General features: G+C 41.2%; 1 protein-coding gene across 4 annotated transcripts in view; it reads right to left on the bottom strand.

Annotated features, from left to right (window-relative positions):
- UBE2F (ubiquitin conjugating enzyme E2 F (putative)) overlaps nucleotides 1-24,503 on the bottom strand; it is an 82,306-nt gene extending 57,803 nt beyond the window's left edge. Inside the window, exons 1-5 of one of the 4 annotated variants that reach the window (XM_080632041.1) lie at nucleotides 24,342-24,503; nucleotides 21,641-21,774; nucleotides 11,954-11,983; nucleotides 9,400-9,465; nucleotides 1,869-1,936 (exon numbers count right to left, since the gene is read on the bottom strand). In XM_080632041.1, coding sequence (XP_080488167.1) covers nucleotides 1,869-1,936; nucleotides 9,400-9,465; nucleotides 11,954-11,983; nucleotides 21,641-21,758 — 282 coding nt within the window. In that variant the 5' untranslated portion in view covers nucleotides 21,759-21,774; nucleotides 24,342-24,503. Of the gene's footprint in view, nucleotides 1-1,868; nucleotides 1,937-9,399; nucleotides 9,466-11,953; nucleotides 11,984-21,640; nucleotides 21,775-23,788; nucleotides 23,931-24,341 lie in introns of those variants that run through there. The other 3 variants (XM_080632042.1, XM_080632040.1, XM_080632039.1) reach the window with 3 other exon arrangements.
- Between the last annotated feature and the right edge of the window lie 811 nt (nucleotides 24,504-25,314).

Genomic DNA, 25,314 nt, shown 5'->3' with positions numbered 1-25,314 from the left:
ATTCTACCCTATGATTCTACCCTATGATTCTACCCTATGATTCTACCCTATGATTCTACCCTATGATTCTACCCTATGATTCTACCCTATGATTCTACCCTATGATTCTACCCTATGATTCTACCCTATGATTCTACCCTATGATTCTACCCTATGATTCTACCCTATGATTCTACCCTATGATTCTACCCTATGATTCTACCCTATGATTCTACCCTATGATTCTACCCTCCCCTATACATTCTCCGTGTCCTCCCCTACACATTCTTCAGCCCCTTGGAAAGAAGAGCTCAGAACTATCAACACCAAAAGTAAGAAAGCAGAAGGATGGGATAAAGTTATAAAAATCAAGAAAAATTATCAAAACTTCTCCAATTAAAGAAAATGAGGCTTTCTTCTTCCTGCAATTCATACACCTAACTGCAAATACTGAAACCAATGAGTCGAGTTTCCTTCAGTATCAAACTATCAGGACACAGAATGGCAGGCTTAATTCCTGACAACCAAATGCGGGCCCCAATTGCTTTCCATTTTTGGAGTCAACCTCGTTCTTTTTACAGCAAAACTGGGAAAATAATGTCTGAAGTTATTTTTACCGTAATTGCATCTCCCCTCCCTTGCAAGGTAAAGTACAATAGTGAAATGCCAACGCTTCTCATGCCTGAAAAGGCCAAGCTGTCTGGAGCTTTCTATTTACCTGCAAAAGACACCACAATCATCTGTGGGTCTTCTGAAAAGCTGTTTGTTGAATAACCACTGGCATTGTTACTTTGCAAAGACATTTAACTAGACAGCCTGGGAGACAACCAGTAGAATTGGCAGAGCTCACTAAAGGAGGCCACTTCTCACCACGTCTGTGCTTTCCAAGTCCTCCACTGCATGCTCTCAACAGGGATTAAGCACCCAAATCCAGTACCAGAATATAAGCCACCAGCCTGAAGGCCACAAAGAAGCCTCTGTTCACTTACTGCATCCTTTTCTCTTAGATATGCCAAATTTTGTGGGAATAATCATTAAGATCTCAAGAACAATTAACAGGAGAGAACACATGAGGGTGGCACCTCAGCCACAAGGGAGACTCTCAGGTCTGTCTCATCTGTGCTCCCAAGCAGCTTCTGTCACAGAGTTACCAGTAATTATTCTTTAAGGCATATAATATCAAGGCAATAAAAGCTGCTTGGCTGCAAACACTGGACTGCAAAAGAACAGCCAGAAAAAATACTACCCCTGCTCCCTGGACTCATGACACTGCATCTGGAATCACTGTCCCCCATCTTGAACTCCCCAGTACCAGATATACGGACAAACTGGAGTGAGCCCAGCAGACAGCCACCAAGATAGTGATAAGATCAGAGCACACATAGCACAGGGAGAGCTGAGGGACCTGGATTTGTTCAGCCTGGAGAAGGCTGAAGGTGGGGACCCTACTGCTGTCTACAACTCTACTAGGAGATGGAATTGGGCTCTTCTTAGAGATACACAGTAATTGCTTAAGAGGCCACAGACAAGCTGAGGAAAGATAAATCATCACCTGAAATAGGGGGGAAAAAAAATCACAACAAAGGTAGGTAAACACTGAAACAGAGGCCCAGAGAGGCAGTGGAGCCTCCATCCTAAGAGATTTTGAAATGCCAACTTCCCCAAGCCTTAAGCAACCAAATCCAACTTTTACACTACCCCAACTTTAAGCAGGAATTCAGATGACCCCCAGAAAACTCTAGCCAACCAAGATTTTTCTCCAACCCATGATACTTTAGTAGCAGATAGAAGATGCTTTGCTTAGTGTCAACACCAAGTTCCCTCTGAAGTCCTATTACCTGTAAAGGAAATCTAAACTGATAACTATTAGCTTAATGACAAATACTTACCACCATATTGTAGGCATCAGGAACTTCAGTTTCAAACTGAAACTTTCCACCTTGGTAATAGCCCTCATCTAAAGGAGAAAAAACCCAAGGATAATAGTTAAGAGAAAACAACAAACACCATATAATACAAAAGATCTGTCATTACAAAGATTAAAATAATGGCACAGGGTTATCATCACATACTTAACCTAGTTATACTGTAACACTAGCTGCCACCCAGCCCAAGAGCATGAACATGGTCTCTTCCTCCACTCTCAACACCTGTACAGCAGGAATTTTAAGTCAGAAGAGTTAACAGGCTCAGAATGACACTGGAAAGTCCACCTTCCTCATCAGACTACCAGGCAACACTGAGACAGAGGAACCTTTGATGGAACTTCTCATGTCTGTATGAAGACAATTCGGCCACACGTCAGCCACGTAGCACGCAGTACCACAACACTGACCCTTGAAATAGGCTGGATACATACTCCACTTGCTAATGCTAAATCCTGCTAGCACAAGATGCGCTAGCAATTACATAACATAAGTAGCACGAATAACGGTGTGCAAGAGCATGCTTCGAAGTGTACCACAATAAAAGAGCGAGTTTACCCTTTTATTGTAGTTATCTTAGGATGATCTATCAGTTAGGAGAGTCCGTCAGCCTCAGACTCAGTACTGAATTATTAAAATAGCTGAATTTTAAAATAAGAAATCTGAAAATATCTAGTTGCAGTTGACCAGAGATGATATAGGATAGCAGACAGCCTGCAACTCTTGAGAAGGCTGTGCCTGGAAGCAAAAATGCTTGCAAGTGGTCTGAAATGTGCCTTTCATTAAGAAAGGGAAACAGACAGGTACCCAGCCTACACTGGGGATGTGGGACATCTAAGGAACGCTTAGACTCAAACTACCTTGTGTACTCTAGCTCTCTGTATCACACAGTGTAGCCATGGTGAAGGCCTGAAGGTAAGGAAGGCTGTTTATCACTGTATGACAGTATATTTTTTAAAGCAACTTTACAAAGGAAAGTTATGTGAAGTGGTCCATAGTTTACAGAAAGAGTTTTATTATCTAGCTTGTTCCAAACCACTAAAAGAAAATAGCTCCTCTACTAAAGGTCATCAGAATCCTCATTCAGGATGCTTGCTGTCTTCTGGACTTGTTGCATTACCAGTCCCTACACATATCTAGCGTGACCTTCTATTTCCTATTACCAACTACTGCCCCATATCACTTGCTCGAGTTTCAGTCCATGCTACAATCTCACCACTGTCAGCACAAGCCTGTAGCTTCCACACTGCAACTGCCATAATCACAAGAGAGCAGTCAGCTCCTGCCCTCCTCCTCTTCACAACCTCTTACCAGCTTGCTTACTGAAAACAAGAGGGAATCACCCTGTTAAATAACACAAACCCTCAGTTTATAGGGGGAAGTGAGCCTGTAAAAGCTGATGCTGCCAAAAGATGAGGCTCAACTGCACCCTACACCACTCCAAAGGATCTGTGCCTGCAGAACAGCAAAAGAGCTGCTGGGACAATATCACAGTCCAGCTTCTCCCAGGAGCCTGTATAGGCTGCAAGAGGTTCAGCACATGAACAGCATCCGAAAGTTTGGGTTTCAACAGTAGCATAGGCACAGAGTGTGGAAACAGAGTGTGGCTGGTATTCCCCACCCTACCTAGTGATGTTTCCAGCTGCCTTCACACTCAGCTATGCAAGCTTTAGCCACTGCAAATGTCAGTTTAATAACCTGGCCAGAACACAGGCTTTTCAAACGTGTTCTCCATTGCCACTCCAATCCAGCTTTGAAGCATGTTTCATTTATTAAGCAGACTTTTCATGTACCCTTTGCTTAATCAGAAAGTAAATGCACATGCACTAATTTTTATGGGGAAAAAAAAAAAAAGGCAAGACAAAAGCATTTCTCTTTTGTTTTCAAGTATCCCAAGGTAAAAAAATAGTAAAGAAGTCATTTCTAATGAATGAGATGTAAAACGTGGGTTATACCAATATCCCTTTGATGAAACTGCTCCCTGTCAAATGGGCAAAATACTTGAAGCAGGACACTGACTGTTCCAGGAAGGAATGATAAGAAAAATGGTCCATTATTTCCCAGGAGTTCAAACAGCTGAGACACCACCACGTTACCTTCCAGGTCACAGCTAACTGCACTTTATTCACCATCTAGCACACTGTAATAGCTTTTCAACAAAGTGTCAGGAATCCTCACTATTTCCAAGTAGGATGTCATCCTGTGTAAAAAAACACAGTTGGAATCATCTCTGGTCACGACTCTGTGACAGGGCTAAAACAAACAAGCCACACCACAGAGGAATTAAGTGCTTATTACAGTGCAAGCCATGTACCCCAAAACCTTCCCATGGGCTCACAAGCCCTTCTCAAGCAATCACATGAAATACCCACATGTGTTTGCATAGGGAAAAGCCTGCTGCAGATATAGAAAGGTAAAGGAGAGATGCCAACACTTAAGGTTGCTCAGGAAATCAGGCAGCAAAAAGTTACTTTTTTGGCTTATTTTCACTGGTTCCCTTTTGTGGACTTAAAGTGTGCACACTTTGTGGATTTTGTGGACTTATGGGGTGCAACAACAACTCATATTCTCATAGATGCCTGTTGATGGACGTGCTTTACGTGAAAGAAAATCCTCAGATTTAAAGAATCCTCACTGTAATACAATTGTCCTAAAGAAATATTTGAGAATGGCTCCCAGGGAGAAGAGCATGCCAGAAGACCGTAACATTCCTGCCAGTCAAGTAGCAAGACTAAAGCCATGTTCCACATCTCTACACGCCAACAACATGAGGCCCACAGCCTCAGCAGCATGCAGAAACATTAAGGTAGGTCCTTGACTTCAAGCACAGACAAAGATCGCTCTGGCATTGCCCAAGAGATGCATGGGTTGAGGAAAAAAGCCTAATAGTTGGTCTTCATTTTCTCTGCTCTTCCCCATCATGCAGACCTAGCTCAGGATAGCTCCACTTCTACCCAGCTATGGAAGAAATTCCCAGTGTCCATGTGCAGGATGATATCAGAAAAGGCGAGTTCAGCTGCAGGGTACAAGACCAGCTGAGCCTCTCTCAATGTGTAAAACCATAACCACAAAAAGAGTGCAGTTTCCTGCAGGATTATGGAGATGAACTGGCACGCAGAGGGTTAAATTATCAGCAGAAAAGCAGCAGCAGGACGAGGTGGTGAAACAACATCCCTTTTCCTTAACAAAACCATGTTTTAGATTAGCTCAAGCACTTTGTAACCATATATTAACACCTCCATAGGCTGTAAGAGATACCTCATGTATTAACTCTGTTTCATCTTATCTTCCTGTGTTACGCGTAAGGCTGAGAAATCTCTGGAAGACTTGGAGCACTTTATACATTGTGCCTCGCACTGCAGGTCACTTCCACATACTTTTGTGATGAAGTCTCCCTCAAAGTCAACTCAATACTAAACACTGTCTTCCATTACAACTCATTTTATGTTTCAGGTTTCCCTTGGCATCCGTCTGTGCTAGCACTAACAAAGAAATGCACTGAGCATGCTACTGGTTCTGTTACAAAATAAGCAAGGATGTATTTGCCAAAGTAGAAGTGTAAAGCATCTCTCCTCCCTCCTTCTTTACAATTCTCCCTGTATGTTTGTAAGCTTTTCACCAAAGCCACAATAAAGCATGCTGCTCATTACCCATCACCCAAAGGTATATTAAACATTCATATCTCTGGAGAGCCTCAGTACCCAGCCAGAAATCTTGGAATGCATTAACAAGATAAGCCTTCAGAATCAAGTCATCTTACAGCATCTCAAGGAAGTAAACAGGCTCTTCCACATGGTAGTTTCCTTCCCTGTGTCCCACAGCATCCCTACAGACTGGGATAAAGACCCTCAATCTTTTAGGCATGGAACAGGGGTGGGAAAATACTCAAATTCTGGCAGAGCTAATGATGAGGAAAGTGCTACAATTCAAACATAAAACCGTCAAATAAAATAGCTTTAGCACACAACTTAGGAAGTTGGCCAGTGATGAGACTTTTGCAAAAATGTGAGCTCCAGTTTTCCTCCTACCACTTAAATTTATGTCTTCAAGCTGCATTAACAGCCAGCATCTCTCCCACTTCAGTCTGAAGTTCCATTACCAACAACTTGACTATAATCTCAGTTTGCATTCATAAGGCGTTTTGATGGCTAAAACTGCTGTGAAAATACTAAATTAAATCGTTTTATCACTTTAAAAGAAAATGCAAGATAATTAGGACAGGCCACAAAGGATATGCTTTTGATAGTAACTCCTTGAATTTGCAGCGTTGAAATGCTCAGCCATGCTCACTGAAATTTGTCATTTCACAGCACACAAAACAGAGAACAGGCTCTTTATTAATTCCCTGAAGAACTGGGCTCTAAAATAACCACACTAAACCCAGACTACTCCAACTGTCTGGAAACTGCAGCAATACTGCGTTAGCTATACATATCCCTATAGTTTTCTTCATGTGTAAGCTACCTAAACCTCACCTTCTTTTTTTTTTTTCCAGGTCATTACCACGTTTTAGTCTCAGATTCCTATTTTGTGCTCCAAATATCAGTGCAGCAGGCAGGACTCTGCCTGCATTATAAGCATCTCTTATTTTTCCTAGGTTTTGATCCAAGTGGTACTGGTACAAAAACAAGAACAGAGGCAAGTGTCTGCCTAAAGCATCTTTTTAAAAGAGCAATTGTTTCAGACGACAAAAGGAAGAAGAAGCTTCAGGCAGCAGAGAAAGGCAACAGTATCTGCCTCACGAACACAGATTTTACTGCTACAGTAGACAAACTCAGTCTTACCCATTTTCTAAGATATATCCAATCAAGGTGCACTGCAGAAAGCTATAACATAAAGGAATTGGAATTTCTTTAATTACACTAAATCAGCAGTCACCCTTGGCAAGATTTCCTGCAAACACAGTTCATTTAAAAACCAGGATAATTTTGTGCCATTAAATACCTACTAAGAAAGGTTATTATGAGAAGTGCAGACCAAGGGAGCTGAGAGTAATTTTGCTTTGGTGATAAAGTTTATTTTCTTACTCAAATTAGTCTTTTTGTGAGAATTTAAAGAAGCTTCTTTCTCTATCCTTTCAAGCCCAGACTGCATAATACAAAGCATCGGGCACAGGCTTTGTCAATAACATGAAGCTAGAACACTGACCACAAATGGCATTTCTAGCATTAAAAACCATGTTCGGTCAGTACCTTCATGGAACCCTGACAGCCAGCTTCTTCCAGAAACTGGCTTGGTGTAAGATTCCTTATAAAAATGTGGTTATTGAACTCAAGCTCTCATATTAATCAGAATATAAGAGAATTTAAACATTAGATATGAGAAGAATTAGCACTGCTCTACCAGATCTATCATATAAGGATGCAATCTCTGTAACTACAGATAAGCAAACTGAGAACCTTAAGGGAGCCGGCAAGAGCCTCCTTCCTGCACAGACTACCAGCCCTGGCTTACACACATGTACTGCAGAGGTCCTAAATGAGAACTGCACGGCAGCATTAGGTATTCCCTGGCACCCGCAGCTGTGCTGAGCACAGCTCTTCATCCATGATTGGAAAGCTGCAGAGGTATTTGCAAAGTGCTCCCTGAAGAGGCAGATGTATGAGCAGGATTTCTAGAAGGAACTCAGTTCCTCAATGCAAGAGAGAGTTATAGGCAGAAGGAAAGCAGAATCTTCCTCTGGGCTGTCAAGATTCATGCAACATTGTTTAGATGCTACAAAAATAGTTGGCTCAAGCAAAGATTTTTGGGCCATTTGAGCCAGAAAAATTCTGTGATGACCACCTAGCTGCCTCTGCTATCCCAAAGAAAACTAAGATTTAGCATGCTCTAAAGTAAAACCTCAATAAGGAAGGCAATCAGAAAGCTACAAAGATTTTCTTGGTATGTGTTCCATTTTGCCTTTGGAGAGCTGTGCTAAGCTGTATCTGATCACAAGATTCTGTACCTGAATTATGCACAGCTGAAAATAGATGTTTACTTGGGTCAGACTGCAACTGCAGAGACTTCAGCTGTGCAGCTATATTTAGAGCAACAAAATGTTAATTAAGATCATATCATTCCCAAGATCATTTCAGCAAGAAAGCTAGCGCAAAACCCATGCTCTGCATTCAACTACTGTCTTCTGACTGCAACATTTTCCCTCACGGCGGTTAACAGAACAAAAACGCCTATGTATTTAGATGCTATAGAATTAGTATGAAGAAGCTATCATTGCTTCGCATCCCTAACTCACACAGTGATGATCTTATAAAGTCGACTCCTTTGCAAAACATAATAAAGCAGCATCACATAAACTGGGACAAGCAGACTAACGCTCACCAAGTAAGCATGAACACATCCACACATCCACACAGAATGAGAGGTTAAAAGTCCTGTAACAACACCTGCATTTATTCTTTATTTACAGTGACTAGGGCAGTCTTACTCATTTCTCCATCACAAAAAGGAGTTACATGAATGGACATGCTAACAAAGACCACCCAAGATCTCCACTGCTGAGGAAGTCCTAGTGGATTTTGGATAATAAGCAGCAATAGTGACATCTAGTGCTCATTTGACTTCAAGATACTGGATTATGAGAAAGATTCTTACTACCCTTTGAAGGGTAAACCCTATTTCTATAGGCAAGACAGCAGGATGACTGCCATACTGCATTGGAATTCTGCTGAAAATGTGCCTCTACAAGAACTAGTTGGCAGGGAGATACTGATCCTGGCACATCTAACTCAATTCAGGGTACTGCACGTGTCCATGTTCTTATTTAAGTAGTTGCAGAGAGTCTCAAAGGCGAAACATAGCAAAAATAAGTGACCATGAAGTTTAAATAATCTTCCATGAACATTCATCCATAAAACACAAGCACAACTTTCTATTCAAAAATGGACAGCTATGTGAGCCATTTCAGATGGCTATTAAGAAGCTTATGTGGAAATAGTAAATTCTGAAAACATTTTTATTGAACAGCATGCCCGAAGCTTCCCAGTGTGCTGAAGTTGCATTAATAATAAAAGATATTTCCACATACTTGAGTATTCAAAGACTAAGAGACTCCTACTTGTTAAGCATCATCAGACATGCAGAGATGTGAAGTTTTCCAGTTTTCTGTCATCTACCTCTTTACCTCTGCAGAGTCAAGCAACCAGTAAGAAAAGAATAAATCTGTAACAGGGTTGTAGTACAGCAATTTATCTAGATGTGGTCAAGAATTTTCTCAGCAAATAAAGCAAAGTGGTCTGAAATCAGCCCAGAGGAAAAAGAAAAAATTCAAAGTGAACAAACAAGACCTGATTCCTAAACCTGCTCAATTTTGATGGCCTTTTTATTGGAATCTACTAGTCAAAATCCAGCCCAGTTTCTCCACTGCCCCTATATAACCACTATATTACAGTCAGTCTTTGACTAGAAAGTTTACTGGATTCTTGAGCAAACTCTTGGAATTATGTTTCCTTAACACAAACACACACAAAACCAAAAGTAACGTTTAAAAAATTACCTGGGGTTACAGTTAGCTGAAAGTAATGAAGCTTGTTTGGGTCAGGAAAATTCACTTTACATGTACCTGTGAAACAAAAGTGTAATTTACATCAGAAAAATGGTTTTCCACTGTTGGGAAAGCAAGTATATCATCTTCCACATTCTCCAAATACACTCCCTGATTAATCCCTACCTTCCAGCCAAGTGATTTCCTCTTACACTTTGTCTCTAAGCACCTCCTCCCTATACTGTTACAGGTCACCTGCAGTAATGGAACTTCACTTCTTTGATCTGAGGAAGAAACTTATTTCCTTTCAGTAATCCATGGCCTCTTAAATAGCTTAAAATGCCAAAAGATTTGGTTTTCTGCATAGATCGTAGCTGCATGTTAAGATGACCGCATACAGAATATGAGCATTTCTTCATTACAAGTTCTTTAATGTTAATGTGTGTATCTTAACATTTGATCATACACTGCAGCCTGCAAGAGGTCATGCCTCCACAGCCCCGATGCTCACAAAGGATTATTTATACCTGTCGGGTATAATGAGATACAAGCTTTACTGAAAGCCTCATCCAAAAGCCAGCTAAGCTGTCACACTGAACAAGTTTCTTCTGTATAACCAATTACATGCATTAACATATAGAGCATCATTACAAACCAAATACATTTTATTCTCAGACTAGATGAATTTAAAGAGAACAGTGCCAATGAAGAACAACTGTGGAAAAAAACCAGCAACCTAATGAAACTAGTCAGTGGTTCAGTTCAACAGATGCAAGTTCACAGCATAAAAGCTCTTTGTTTCATTTCATGACAGAAATCAAGTTGCCTTCCCATGCACAAAACTAGCTTTTCTTGACCATGGCAGAGACAAGCTGTCAATCTGGCACTAGAAGGTGTATATATCAATGGATACACTATTCATATTATGCAGCCTTTAGCTTCTTAACCTATCAGGCTGGCTGTTCTTTTTCTGTAATCAAGGAGTCAAATAGTATCAGAGATATAGACCCTATTTGCCTGAAAAAAATGACTAGAACTATACACAAACCCTAGCAATGCGTTCACATTGTAGTAACTACAAACCCTGATATGTGTTTATGAGGTGCTTGTTATCCTAAAGAAGAGTCTACAGAAAAAAAGTTTATTATTCTGTGCAATCTCTGTAATTGCCTTCAAGAAAGAAGAACATAGAGTTAAAATAATGCCTCTTCCTGACATCCCTTTTTACTGCTTCTATTGTGTATTTTTTGCCCTTGTAACTCTTCCCATCAGGCAGTCTGTACACTGAGAAGCCTGATTTTTAAGATCTGAATATTGACCTGGATTTGGAATCATTAGCAAACAGAAGATGCTCATCAGAAACAGTACTCAGAATTTTTCTCTCAACACCTGGACAGAAAAACACATGGTCAAAGCTCCCCTTAACTGCAGAAAGACTCGAAACATTACAAGCTATCTGCCAGCATAACTGGAGAGAATGTTCACTGGCTTTCTTGCAAGATAAGCATATGGACAAGACAGTGTGAATGCACAGCACAGTAATAGCCTGCACATACATTCTCAGCCTGTTGCAAGCAGCTCCTACCTCTTTCCCTGCAGGGAAAACCGTCTTAGGTTACTCTGAAACAGGAATGTGCACCACAGGGAGTTCTGTAGAGCAAGCAATGAGCTCTGAATGTAACTGGACTTGCTTAAGCAAAAATTTGTTGTGCTCGCCTGTGTTCTAAGAACTCAAGGCAGAATGATGCTGTTCTGGTCAACACTTGAAAAGAAAGAGAGCTCAGCAGCAACTCAAGCTTCACTGTCAACACCCAGCCTTAGCAACAAACACAGAGCAGTAGGAACTTTACTCCCTTTTATAAAAGGGCTTTGTGTTTTGCTGTCCATTACAGAACTAGGCTTTCTAAAGCAAAGGAACAGAAAACACTTGATTTTTAATTATCCGCCCTCAGCTCTTAGAAGCAACAAGCCATTTACCTTGTGCTCTTAAATGACTACTGTAAAGTGGCTATTAATATTTTCAGCTTTTAGCAGCATAACATCCATTACAAGTAACATGCCAGGGCTAAAATCACATAATCTTGCCTTTTATTTTTTCTAAAGGAATATGGATCACTTTAAAAAAAAAAACAAACACTTTTTTTTAAACAAAAAAAAAAAAGTATTTTTTACAAAAAAAAAAGGTATTTTCACTACTAACCCACACATGAGGTTACAGATTACATGGGGAAAAGCACTAGGTTGACTTCATGTGTTTCCTGAGAAACTGGTTATTTTCTGAACCAGATCTCCTATTTTGAAAAAGAGGGAATGGAGGAAGAACAGGAGTGAGGTTATAAATGCACTTTTCAGTTCCAGGTACCTTTTGGGTGGTTTACAAGAGGGAATACTGCTTCCAAAGTACACTAATTGTACTCACTACAATCCCTTAAGAGGGAGCAATACAGAAAATGAGTGGCAGAGTTTTGCATAGCTTTCCTTCCATTAGCATTCATACTTCAGTCAAAACATTCAGTTCTATAGTCCTTCTCCCCTTAAAAAGCATGCCATTAAATGCTATACTTACAAGGTAAATTAGCTTCAAGTTCTGCAACCTCTGTTGAAAGAAGAAAAAAACAACTGTTATTTATGCAAGCAAAATGCCATTCCTGAAGTCCAAATAGTCAAATGTAATTTAAACCACCCTGTAAATAAAATTTTACTTTAAAACATAATTAAGCTGCAATGGAAGTTTACCTTGAAATTTCTTTTTAAGCACCACAATTCATTACTAAAAACTCTCATCTGCCCTACAGTCAAATGTATCCTACTGCGATTAGGAGGTCCAGCTCTGCCAAGACTGAAGTGCCAGGGACTTCTAATACCCAGAGCACTGGCATTTCAAAAGGTGGCATTATCCAAACCCCCAACCTTGCATATATATGGCACTAAAATCTGGAAGGTCAGAATTCCACAGCCTGCAAAACACAAAAGCAGAAAAACCTCAAGAATCAAGGTGTCAGTCCAACAATGAAAACAACAAGCACAGGAGGTGCACAGCCTGCATGAGCATCAGCTACCATCTGCAGTATCTAACTGTTCATCATCAGCTAGATTGCCTCAGGTCAGGCACTGCTTTTGTAGGGAAGCCTCCAAGCGCGATAGCACATACTGCACACTTGAAAACAGCTACTGAAACCCTAATTCAAGGGCACTGTCAGATGTGGTCCTGTGCGCAGAAATCAGCATCAAGAGCACCAAAAGAACAGAGCTAGACAAACCTTCACTTCAAGCACCTGGTAGGGTAACATGCCCCGGTCAGCACATCCACTGTACACCCCTCAAACCTCTGCACTGTCAAACTCAGGAGTGTTAAGATTTTTCTTTTTTGCTCCAGTGTTTGTTGGATATTTTATCTGGGAACATAGTTTGCTATAGATACACACTCCCATTAAACTTTATCATATTTCCCATGCATAAAACATAGAAGGTATTCATAAAAGAAAAAGTAACCAGAGTCAGCTGCACAGCTCCTAGGAAGGGAAGCACATTCCCTTTCTCTACCACGCTATCTTCTCTGGAAGACTCGCTGCTTTCTCCCTGCATGTGTATTTTATTGAAGTCTTACTTTCAATTACTTTTATTTCACAGAAATATGAATGAGATGCATCAAGATAGCCCTTCTGCCTTTACTTCTAAAGTTCTAGGAAACTTAAATTTAAATAATATGTATCTATGTTTTTGCATTTCCTGTAGGGTTTTTCCCACCACCACCACTTGATTCCTAACTTGGCTTTCTGGTCTGCAGAGACACAGCCCATTTATTTGGGCTACCAACAATGCTTAAGAGTTCAACACCAACTCTGAAAAACATAAATCTAAAGAAAATTGTAATTCAGTTTAAGATACAGGGAGCTATTTCTTGGTGCAGAACCCAAACTGATCTCATCACAACTAAGAACTCCCTAATTCCCCAGAACTTTCCTTGCATTCATGCTTATCAAACCTGGCTGGGCTTTGCAATGAGCATGATCCTTATTTGACTCCCACTTCCCACTTGCTTGGCACAGCCCTGGTAGTCCTGCATCTGCAGCCTACTAGACTGAAAGAAAACGCCACGAAACCGGAAGCACTGTTTCACACATACCTAAAAATCTCACAATTGCACTCGAAAATCTCCCACAACACTGGGGACATGCTTCTGCTGAAAGCTTTGAAAGAGAAATGCCTTTAAAAGATACCAAAAATGTAATTTCAGCTATAATCAAGGGGAGTGGGATGCTTAACCAGAAAGTAAAACTAAAGACATGACATAAACCAACTACTGGAGGCTGCAGCTATACAAATGCATTGTAGGAGTATTCCCTCACTCCTTTCCCTTTAAACTCACCAGCCTTTCATAGTGGGAGCCATTATTAATCCCCAGTAGATGGCAGAGTTTAGGAGCTGGCTCTTATTTAAGGAGTTGGCCATTTTCCTCACTGCTTTCTGTGCTTCTGTTGTTTGGCTTTAATAAACCCTGCCCACCCTTTGTTTCAATCCTGGGAAAAGGGCAGCAGGGCAAAGAGAGACACCAATGGACAGCACACGGTCAAACCCAGCAATGAAAGGGCTGAGCTGGGGCCTCGCTTCTGCCTCCTGCAAGGGTCACAGAGTTAACTGATCCCCATAGATCCTTTGAAGTGTGAAGGTTTCCTGTAGTGCATTCACACTTCTGTGTTTCCCTTTGTTTTGTCATAAGAACGAGTGGGTTTTCCTGTGAAAACATGAAAATGATGGTGCTCACCCATACCCAAGAGGATGGAAAAGTGTGCTCGCTCTTTGAAGGTGTGCAGACACAAGGTTGTGGGAGGCTATGATAACTAATACACACCAAAGCTTTGTGAACAAAGGGAAGTTCCCCAAAATTAAGGTTTCTAATCAACTCTGCAACAAAACACAAACTAAGAATGAAACAACTTTATGAAAATTAAAAAAAAAAAAAAAAAAAGCCAGCAGTCAAAGATCTTCAATAATCTAAACTTTTAAAATAACATCAAGTAAGGAAACATGTTACTACTAAGTGTGCCACATAAACATTGATTAACAATAACTAGGCACATTTAATGGACCAAAGCTACAGTGTTCAAGTTTTCCAAATTCTGTGACTCTTTGGTAGTGACAGTCTTGACATTGAAATTATTTTTTTAACTTGCTTTGCCACTGGCACAGGGTGCTCAGAGAAGCTGTGGCTGCCCCATCCCTGGCAGTGTTCAAGGCCAGCCTAGACCGGGCTTGGAGCAAACTGCTGGCTCCAGTTGGAACTGAGGGAGCCTTTAGATCCCTTCCAACCCAAACCATTCTATCATTCTATGAATTTGACTAGACCATTCAAGCTCCAGTAAGATTCTGATGTTTTAAGTTATGTATTTTCTACATAAAGCAATACCACTAACAAGAATATTCTCTGTAAGAAAATTCCCCTTGTGCAGTCTGCCAACTTATTGGCAGGGTTTAACAGAATTTTAAATAAGCAAAATGTCGAAACAGCAACCAGAGCTCCAACACACTGAACTTCCGACAGCTCCAAAAGCCTCAGTAAATTAAAGAACAAACTTCATCTCAATCTGACATCCTCTTTCAAAAACCTAACTACAGCTGAACAGTAAAGAAAATCCAATCTGTGTTTCATAATGTTTTATGGCTAATCAGCACCTGTGTCTCAATTCATAGCCAGGCACCACACCGTTCCTCAAGATGACAAGAGAAACCAGTAGCTTTAACCCACATTTCAGGAACTATTGTGCAAGAGCACTCCAGAACTTCCATGGGAAAATGGCACTCATCACTGCCCACTCAGTGGGCATCTCAATTCCTCTCACAATCAAGAGGGCTACTGCCAGGAAGCAGCAAACCCAACAGTACTGCACAGCCCTGCGCCCACTCTGATGAGCCATCCTGGGTAGGTCTGAAAGGCCTGAAGTGTAGATACATGCCAGAGCTTCTGCAGGATAAAAACTAAGATAGGTACAGCCATCCCAGACCCAGACTAGCCCCTGACCAGCCAGTCTGGTGTTCCTCAGACCTTGTGCGATCTGGTGGAGGAACATGCTGAAGTGGCATGTGTATGTGTAGTCCTGCTCTTGATCCAGTATGCACTTGCTTGAACAGTTCCAAATTCTATTTTAAACCACTAAAAAAGGTAAGGGTTAAACTTAAACAGACTTTTGGAAGAGCTGCATGCAAACTGATTATGTCTCAGAAGCAGTTCAGGAACTTTATAAACCAGGGGAGAGCTAAACTTAACACAAGCAATCAAGGCTATTTATAAATGATTTCACAAACAATTAACTACTCATGAACAATTCTCAGGATAGAAATAGGAACACACACTCCTGACATGTGTACAGGCATATGGTTTATGAGACCCACGTGGATGTTATATTCAGTAACGTGCAGACTGTATTCATGTTATTCTGCTCCTTCCCCTTCCCCACCCCATCTCAACAAGTCAGTATATAGACATGCTTTGTTTACTAGCATTGCTACAAAGAGTCAGGCTGTATGCTTCCCACTGGGTTTGGTTTTGAAGTACACAAAGTGAAAGCATTATTCCCTCAAGTGGAATGAACGTTCTTATCTACAGCAAATGCTTACTTCCCTCTAGTTTTGTCCAAAAAGCCCCTTCTTCTGTTTCATCCCTCTTTAATGTATATCTTTAAGACTGCTTAGAGATGAAGAGAAATACCTTAACACTCTGAAAAAGGTATTAATTCCAGTAGTATAACGCTGTTTGTCTCCTAATCTTATCCATCTATCTATATAACTTTCCCTATTTAGCTCCTCAACTGTACAGAACAGTATTAGAAGCCAACCACTTCCAAATGTTTTCCTTCTACTTCCAAATGTTTATTTGAAACAAGACACTATCAAATCCCATGCTTCAGTTTTCATACAGTATTACAAAATGTATTAGCCTGACATCAAAAAAACAGAAAAAGCCACTGTGGTTGGAAATCCCTTAACTCTGCAATACTTCATGTATGCTGAAAATCAGAGGCATCAGAAGTGAAGCACTGCACTGAACCAGGCCTCCCTTTGTCAACAAGTCATGTTCTAGGAAAAACCTCCAGTAGTAAATTTTCAAATGAGCTTCAATTCAAAGCTGTTTCACAAATATTGCTGCTCTCTGCATGCATGAACTTTTTATAAGATACAGAGCGGGACCCATAGAATAACAGACTGGTGTGGATTAGAAAGGACCTTAAGATCACCTAGTTCCAACTCCCTGCCATGAGCAGGGACACCTTCCACTAGATCAGGTTGCTCCAAGCCCATCCAACCTGGCCCTGAACACTGCCAGGGATGGAGCAGCCACAGCTTCTCTTGGGCAACTTGTGCCTGCATCTCACCACCCTCACAGGGAAGAACTTCTTCCTTGTATCTAACCTGTACTTCCCATTTCAGTATTAACCCATTACACCTTGTCCTGTCACTACAGTCCCTGATGAAGGTTTCTTTTCTAACTTTCAAAAGTATTTTCTCCCCTCTCAATTTTCCTCACCTGTTATTGTGAGGAGGGATATTCTGGTACTTGAAGGCTTGAAGAAAGAAAATATATGGATTTTTCTAATTTTTATTTACAGTGCACATACACTTCACTTTTATAATCAGTTTCCCACTTCTGTTCTCTCAGGCTTATAAAAATGCACACCTGAAGCATTTACAGTTACATAAATCTAGCTGCAAAAGCCACAAATGTTGAAGACAACTGAGGAATAAACCATGCTAATTCATTTTTATTTCAAGCTGTTCACAATCAAACCAGTAATATAAAACTGCTTAGGTGCACTTAAAAAAAAAAAAAAATAGAAAAAGGAACACACACTCCTGTAAATAAGTTCAGGGACAACTTTTGTGATCAATAATCATATACCTTGCTGCTACTGGCATTCTGGCATATTCTCTACCTTTAATTCAATTTAGCAGTCAAATTCACTATACAGTATTAGTCTTTAACACGATTTGGACTTGTCCTCAGCCCTTTTCAAACATTCAGAAAGGATGTGCCTGTCAAGTTCAGCCCTGCATGGCTTACAGCATCCTGCAGCCCCTATTTCTAATGTAATGAATTTCCCCCTTACAGATGAATTTAACATCAAAAATAAACTCTGTAGCACAGAACAAATTGAAAGCTGCTAAAACAAGTGTACTGCCTTCTCTATTTTAACTTGTATACTGGGCCTACAGAATTAGGACCTTACTCTCCAATTGAGCCTATACCGAAAATCCAGTGAAAATAGAGATGCAAGAGTAAGTCACACTGAACTTTTAACAAACTTATGCTTTATTAGAGCCTCTCTTATGGCCAGAGAGGCAGCAGAGGCCCTTCAAGAACCATTTCTCCTCCTCCTCGCATCAGTAATTACTTTCTGCCTTCTCCAGTTGCTTGCATTTTCTCCATGTGATTTGTCGTGAAACGTGTTAGTCACTGTTTGGTGTCCCTCTCCTGGCCAGAAAGCCTCTCTCTAAGAGCTGCAAGCTGGAATTACTAATCCTCATGCCCCACACCCTCAGACACTCGTGCTCTCAGTGATTTCAAAGTGGTGATGCTTTCCTGCAACTTCTCAGGGTTTCAGGTCAGAACCACCACCATGCTCCTCACTCTAGATAGCTATACCCTGCTAACCTCCCATATGTGCTCCATCAGCTGCTGAGATATTCAGCAGGGGACAGGCTGCTACGAAATCCTGCTTAGCAGCCATCCATGACTTTGATGCTCCAGAGGAAGAACAGCTGGAAAAGAATATCCAGCTGTCTCAGAATTACTTCCCTACATAAAACTTTAAGGGTAGAGATTCCTCCTTTGATAATACATCCATGAAGTAACCCAGCAAAACAACGTCCTGAGCCATCATTGATATTTAAATATACAACAATACTGGACATGTAAGCAAACAAAGGAACAGCTTAGAAAAAACAACAAAGGGCACCAGTGTTTTTAAAGTAGCTTTTTCACAGAGTTCAGGAAAAAAGTCTAACTTGCACCCACCACTAAACCCAAGGACAGGGCGTGACAACACGCTGCTAATAGCTCATATCCTTCCAGTTTTAATAAAAGCATTTAAAATATTTTTGTGAATTTTCTTCTCATCCATATAGTGCAAATAGCTGACATCATTCCTGAATTATCACTTATATTTCCTACTTTGAGGCAGTATCAGTTAACAGACAGATGTAGTTGGTCTGTGTCAAATTTTTACAAGCCTGTAAGGACTGTCTACACTTATCAGTGGCTGGGGTCATGGTCACCTATTCCGTAATCCAAATGGCATTGATCGCTTTTCCTGGTCACTGTACACAATACGTTTGAGGACTGCAGGGTTATCAGTGTGACAACACATCCTTCAAAAAGATCCTATAATCCTTCCTGAACTGGACTCTCTTATCAACACAAATAAGGCTGTCTTTAATTTACCTCCAGATAAAAACCAGACACTGTCTGTATCTGGATGCTACCTCTATTAAAACTAGATGTCTGCCTGCAGAATTTATTAGACTATCACCAATTTACCATGGATCAGGAATAGGAGAGCATCTCTCCAGCACATCACCACCACTGGGGCAGGCAAGCAGCTACCTGACCTTGGTTCATACACTATAGCCATCTCTCAGGGCTAGGTCGGATTTACAGGACTGCTTAGCACAGCTGATGGGGCAAACAAGTACAGAAAATGCTGGGCCTTTTCTCATCTCCTCTTCCTCTTGTAGATCAGACTGATGTTTTAATTCACAGCTGCCAACAGACTGATATGATTGAGCCTTTCACCCACTCCACAACTCTCACCTGTTTGATATCTTCCACCTAAACAAACATCAGGGACAACTTCTACTTACAACTACTCTTACAGGCTCCCATCAACTTTGTTTCAAATCTAATACAACCACCTGAAGTTGAGCGTGCACTAGTCTATTACAGTTCTATACAATCAAGCAGTAAAAGACCCTGGAGCCGGTGCAGATGCCACAGTGTCATTGCTATATGCAGGCAGCTCTTCACTCCCTATCAAACTCATTCCTGCAGATCCATATGTGACTTAAAAACACTATAAACATCAGAATTCCCATCTTCACTCAGGCTCTTAACCTTGTAGATGCTGCTGCAAATGAGCTATCTTAAAGAGATAGAGCAAGTTCTAGAAACTTCTGTAACTGAATGGTTTACATTTAGTTTGAAGAGTAGCTTAAAAGAGAATATTCCCAACAAATCTTCCACACTAGCTGCTAGATTTTCCTCTCACTTTCAGTGTAGTTATACTGAAATGATCTACTGCTACTGTCAGTTCCCATTTCAGTCCAGAAACCATTCTAACCAGACTGACAGCTGCTCCTACAACTGTCTTCAGAGAGCCACGTGATACAACTTTCACACACAAACATATCATGATCTGGTACTCACGCTTGTCAGGATGCCAGCAGTGACCTGATTTTAACACTTGTCAGTCTGGGACTCAACTCATTCAATACTTACTCTGCACTGGTTTGCTAATGGTAGTCATAGCAAATACAATGTCAATACTACTTTTCTATAGCTACATTCCTTTCTTCCCCTGCAGACTTAGGTAAAGTTTTAGTCATATAAACGATTGCTGTAAGGGTACAGTAAAGTTTCTCATGGCAACTCACACTGTTAAAGGCATAGTAGTTGAATACTATATATTGTATATATACTGTATATATAATATATAATATAATATATATATTAATATATATATAATAATATATATATAATATATAATATAAATATGTATAATATACTGCTATTTCCCTCTCAAGTCTACATATGTAGGTTACTGAAAATCTCAGATTATATATATTTAGTAATTTGGCTTTGTAGCCTAGCCTGGTTAAAGAGCTTATTCCTCCCGCCTGATACCTTTTCCCTCACAACTGGAGTTAACTAAGGATTTCCAAACTGCAAGCCTAAAGCAAACTTGTGAGGATTATAACATCAGGGTTTAAAGTGTTTTAAAACTCTGTCCTTAAAACAGTGCAAAGGAACAAAATTATGAATATAATTTTCCTGCAGTCTACTTGAGACACTTCCCAGTGCACTAAGGCAGCAGCAGTTGCATTGAAACCTTGCTCCAGCATACAGTTATGTGGCAGAATCTACCCTAATTCAAAAAGTCATAAGCAATGTTAGAATTAGGCAATATGATTCATGCAAATATACCAGTGTCCATCTCAAGTCACTCTGAAATAAAACCAAGAAATATGAGCTTCCTTTGACTGGCATGAATTCTCATAGTAACAGCTTACACATCGAGACTAGCATATTTGCTATTGATCATTTTCAGCAGAAACATCAACCTAAACAACATATTGACACTAGATCAGGCTTCATAGCTGAAGCTTTAAAACTCAGCTATTATCAAAGGGAGCATACATGAGTGTAAGCCTATAGTAACTGCAAAGTGTCAGCACCTATGGGTTTGTAAACATAAGCTTATCTATGCTACAGAAAAACTGAAGAGAGAGCTGTCCACAATTTTACTGTAAAATAGTTTAATAACAATCTCGCAAACTACCTCATTCACCCAGAACTGCCGCAAAGTAAAAGCCTGTGTTTTTTTTCCCCCACCAGTGGCAAGCCAGCAACAGCCTACAGAACCCTTCTTAAAACAGACCATATCACTACAAAAATGAGTGGGGTTTTTTATTCACTACTTCATAAGCAACCTCCAGTGACTCCGGGCCCAAGAAAAATCTTCTTGCATTAATTTTTCAAGTTTTTTGAAGTTTACTGCCTCTGATCTATACCATTAAAGACCACAGGAATGCTGATGTTACTTTTAGGAGTTTCTTTTCTGTCACACACAGCTATGGTTTTGCTCAAAAAAATAACTTTCTAGCAAGTAAACCCTGATATTCTCCTCCTATATACTCAGTGACACTTCTGTGACAATTTTTTATTGTAATGTTTTAATTGATGACAGTTTCCAATGAGTGCAGCAAGGAGGCAGCTTTTAGGTTTTACAAGAGTCAAAGAAAATAAGTGTCCTAGAGGAAAAGAGCTGTTGGAGATGTGATGTATGACAATATAACAACCTATAGTATAAATCCTGAGGTAAGTCACACACAATTTTAAAAATACTTCCGGAAATCACAGAATCAACTAGGTTGGAAAAGACCTTTAAGATCACATCCAGCCATTAGTGCAATCTAGTATTGCTCACTGGTGCACACCTGCAAACTGTAAATCCCCCAGTATTTAAATATGAGTTCCTTTCACCTTTAACAAGTAATTTATCCCGAACAGACACCCTCCGAGTTGAATCAGAAGCTGGATTGGATGCACGAGGTCCTCTGACACCATCATCCCGCTTCAACTTGCTTGCCAGAGTTAGCATTACTGCTGTCTTCAATCTAGAACACAAATATCAGAACAAAGTCAATGACAAAACTAAAGCATGAGGAAGAAGAGGGAAGAATACAAAAACAAGTTACAGTTAGTTCCTTATTCAACAGCTATTGTCATATTCTTCACAAAGATTATGACGTATACAGTTAACATGACTGCAATTAATGACAAAGATAGCCTAAAGTACTTGAAGAATGAAAGCTTGTTTCAGATGTGAACACAGAGGGTTACAGTACATTAGGCCAAAAAGGAAGTTCAGCTTTGCTGGAGAAAGGTCAGACTTTCATCATTGTTTACAATCCAGTTTCACTGCACCATCTCCCAAATTACACCACTGCTTGACACTGGTCCTTCGAAAGAACTGCTGTGAAAATGCCTCTGCCACACAACCTGCTGCAACCATTCTCAGCCACACTTCACAGGACAATATTCAGAGCTACTTTTTGGAAGACATTAGAGAAAGGGGAGGGGAGGGTTTAACGGAACAACTCTTTAACCCTAGGAAGTGAGCGTTGAGTTTAGCTACCAGGACACAAGAAAGGAAATACTTTATACTTCAAATAGTGCAATTAGCTATGCAGCTGCATAACAGTAACTCTTCACAGGGCAAAGGAACAGTAGAGAAAGTTACCTACAGAGATTTGGCAACTGAAATGAAGATATTTTTGCTGTGCCAGACCTCCACTGGAGAAGATAACTGCACTAATAAATTACAATAAAAGGCGGACTGAATGCCAAAACCATAAAACCAAAACATTCAGTCTGTCATGGCTTAAACCACGTTGACACTACTCCTAGTTGACGGCCACTCATTCTTCTTAACCGTTCGGCCAAAACCAACATAATGCTGACAAGGTCCATAGTCTTTAGGCACCACCATCACTAAAATGACAGGAGAAATGTTTATCCTTTAGTCACATGAATTAATTCAACAAAATAAAGGAAAAAAAACCAACAACCTTGTAGAAAGCCAGCATATAGTCTTTATGTGAACTGGTCTGCATAGAGGACCAGACAGGTATGCAGCAGTTACCAAGAAGCGGATGCTCAGCTAACATCAGCTCTCACAGTATAAAATGGAGAATCAGCCAAGATAATTGTAAAGCAAATAAGGAAGTCCAGTAAACCACTGAGATGAAGGCAACCACACTGTGAAGTGACAAGACATGATACAAATTTATCTTTGCCACCTTCAGTTCTATACATCTTGATATTTCTTTCATTATTGCAAGCAAGAATGAAAGTGAGCCCTGAAGTGAAGTTTAACAGGTTCATTGCAACAGCAGCCTGTTCTGTTTGTTCTTGCCCTACAAAAAACAGGACATAAAGCCTCTAGGCTGCTAATCTACTTGCTGCATCTGTACAAGACAGCCCCACTGCTTTCCCAAAGTTGTGAGGGAGCTGCCAGGTTTATACCAAACATCAAGCCAACACCAAAACACTCACGAAGGGGCACAAACAAGAAATGAAACAACCGCCATGACACTTGGCTGTTGAGAAGAATGTAATAAGTGATACAAGGTTTATAGAAAAGAAAACATATTTCACAATAGTACCCAAGTATGAAACTCTGGTAAGATTTGCAGCAAGGACAAGTTCTCTTAAGTTGTGAACTATGTGCGGTTAGCTTCAAGAACTGAAACACCTAGTAGGTCTTTTCCTCCCACTACACTAGAGAAAGAAAGAATAAGCAGACAAACCAGGTTTTTTGGGGTGGTTTTTTTGTTTGTTTGTTTGTTTTTGGGGGTTTTTTTTGTTGTTTTTTTTTTTGTTGCCTTAGAGGGAAGAAAGACAAAGTTAAAAAAAACATATAAAAGAAGGAAGGATATAGTGACATAGGGTCCTAAAAGACAAAAATCCCCTCAAATAAAACCAAAACCACCACAAAACAGGAAAAAAAAAAAAACCCTGTAAACTGAAGGTAAGGTCGACCACCACCAGCCTGAAAAAAAACCAAAATCTTTTAAAGTGCCAAATCCAAATGAAATCAAATTCAATGGGAATTAAGTTCCTAAATACCTTTATAGATGCGTTTTCTCACTGCTTCTCCTAGGAACTAGGAAATCAGCGAGAAGTGCGACCAGTATGGGAAAGAGATGATTTCGCTCCAGCTATACCCCAAATTTCATCAACAGAGCACAGCAAGAAAGCACTCAAAACCTGCTAACTGCAAAGGGAGAATAAGGCTTTACATCAGTGCATGACACCAGGGAGACAGGTGACAGAGGGGTGCTGTGCTTATTTATAGGGAAGGGCAAGAGACCCCCGGGATTTGTCCAGCTCCCTCGGGAGCGGAGAAAGCGGCGGCCCGTCCTGCCCAGCACCGCCAGCGCCCGCTCCCTGCGCCGCCACGGGAGACAGGGAGACCGCTGCGGTGAAGACACGACCCAGCTAGGCCAGGGAACAGGTCCCTGCGCCCCGCGGCCTGGCAGGTCGGAGCCACCCCTGGAGATGTGGAGGCATCGGGTGGGGAAGTGCCTGAGCCAGGCCTGAGGCGAGGGCAAAGAGGCCGGGCCTGAGCTAAGGGAGACAGCCCCCGGCCCAGGCAGAAAGGAGAGCGGCCCGCTCTTACCTGAGCGCGGCGTCAGGGCCCGGCTCCCGCGGACAACACCATCCCCGGGGCTGGCCCGGGACAGCCGGCGGCGGCGGCGCAGCTCCTCCCTCCTGCCCTCCCTCAGCGGCGGCGCCGGAAGTGGGCAGCGCCACGGCCGGGACCGCTGCGAGGCGCGCACCCTTCAACCGTCGTTTCATCGCGAGACTTGAGATGGCGTCGGGGGCGCGCCTGCCGGGATCTCGCGAGAGTTGGTGGCGGAGGGAGGTGGGGAGGTCTTCGCGGCCGGTAGGGCGGCGCCATTTTGTGTCAGCGGGGCCTGGGGGAAACCAGCCCCTGACAGCGGGCCCCGGCCACAGCCCGGCCTTCACTCAGCACCAGTGTCACCTCCTACCGTCCCGTTGTGGGTCTGCGGAAATGGGATTTGGTTCAGGTAGAACATAAATCACACTCAGTCACCGGGGACATGTGATAGGGAAAAAAAAACCAGCCACTGTCAGGGTGATTTCCACAGGGGAGCATAAACACCACGCTGGCTGTAGCCTTTTCATGAGTGCTTGCTTAAATTAGTTCAGTTACTCTACATCCCAGCAGCAGCTTAGTGGAAGCAATAGTCGGATTAAATCAGTGTAAAAAACCTTGATCATAAGAGTGCATTCAATGACTGAGAGTGAATTATCTGGATATCATAACTAGTGTGACCAGTTGAAACTTCAAAAGCACCCACAATCAAGTTGGATCAGCCCTTCGATCTGTAAAACTTAAATATGTGCATAAACTTCACAAATTCTTCATTTGGTAGCTTTCCATAAATAAGGGAACCAAAAAAAAAAGCCATTAGAGCAGCATTAGAAGGTTTGATGAAGCAGAGCTAGAGACCAGACATAAGGAAAGTTTGGCAAACAGCTATTGAAATACTCTCTGTGTCCTAAACATTCACTGGAATGGTACACTTCACCATCACCAAAAATGAAATTGAAATCTAGCTTAGTCC

The sequence above is a fragment of the Psittacula echo genome (assembly GCF_963264785.1).
Source record: "Psittacula echo genome assembly, chromosome: 20".
Lineage (NCBI taxonomy): Eukaryota > Metazoa > Chordata > Aves > Psittaciformes > Psittacidae > Psittacula > Psittacula echo.
Note: the sequence above shows the minus strand (reverse complement) of the source record. Positions and strands in the feature narration are given on the sequence as shown.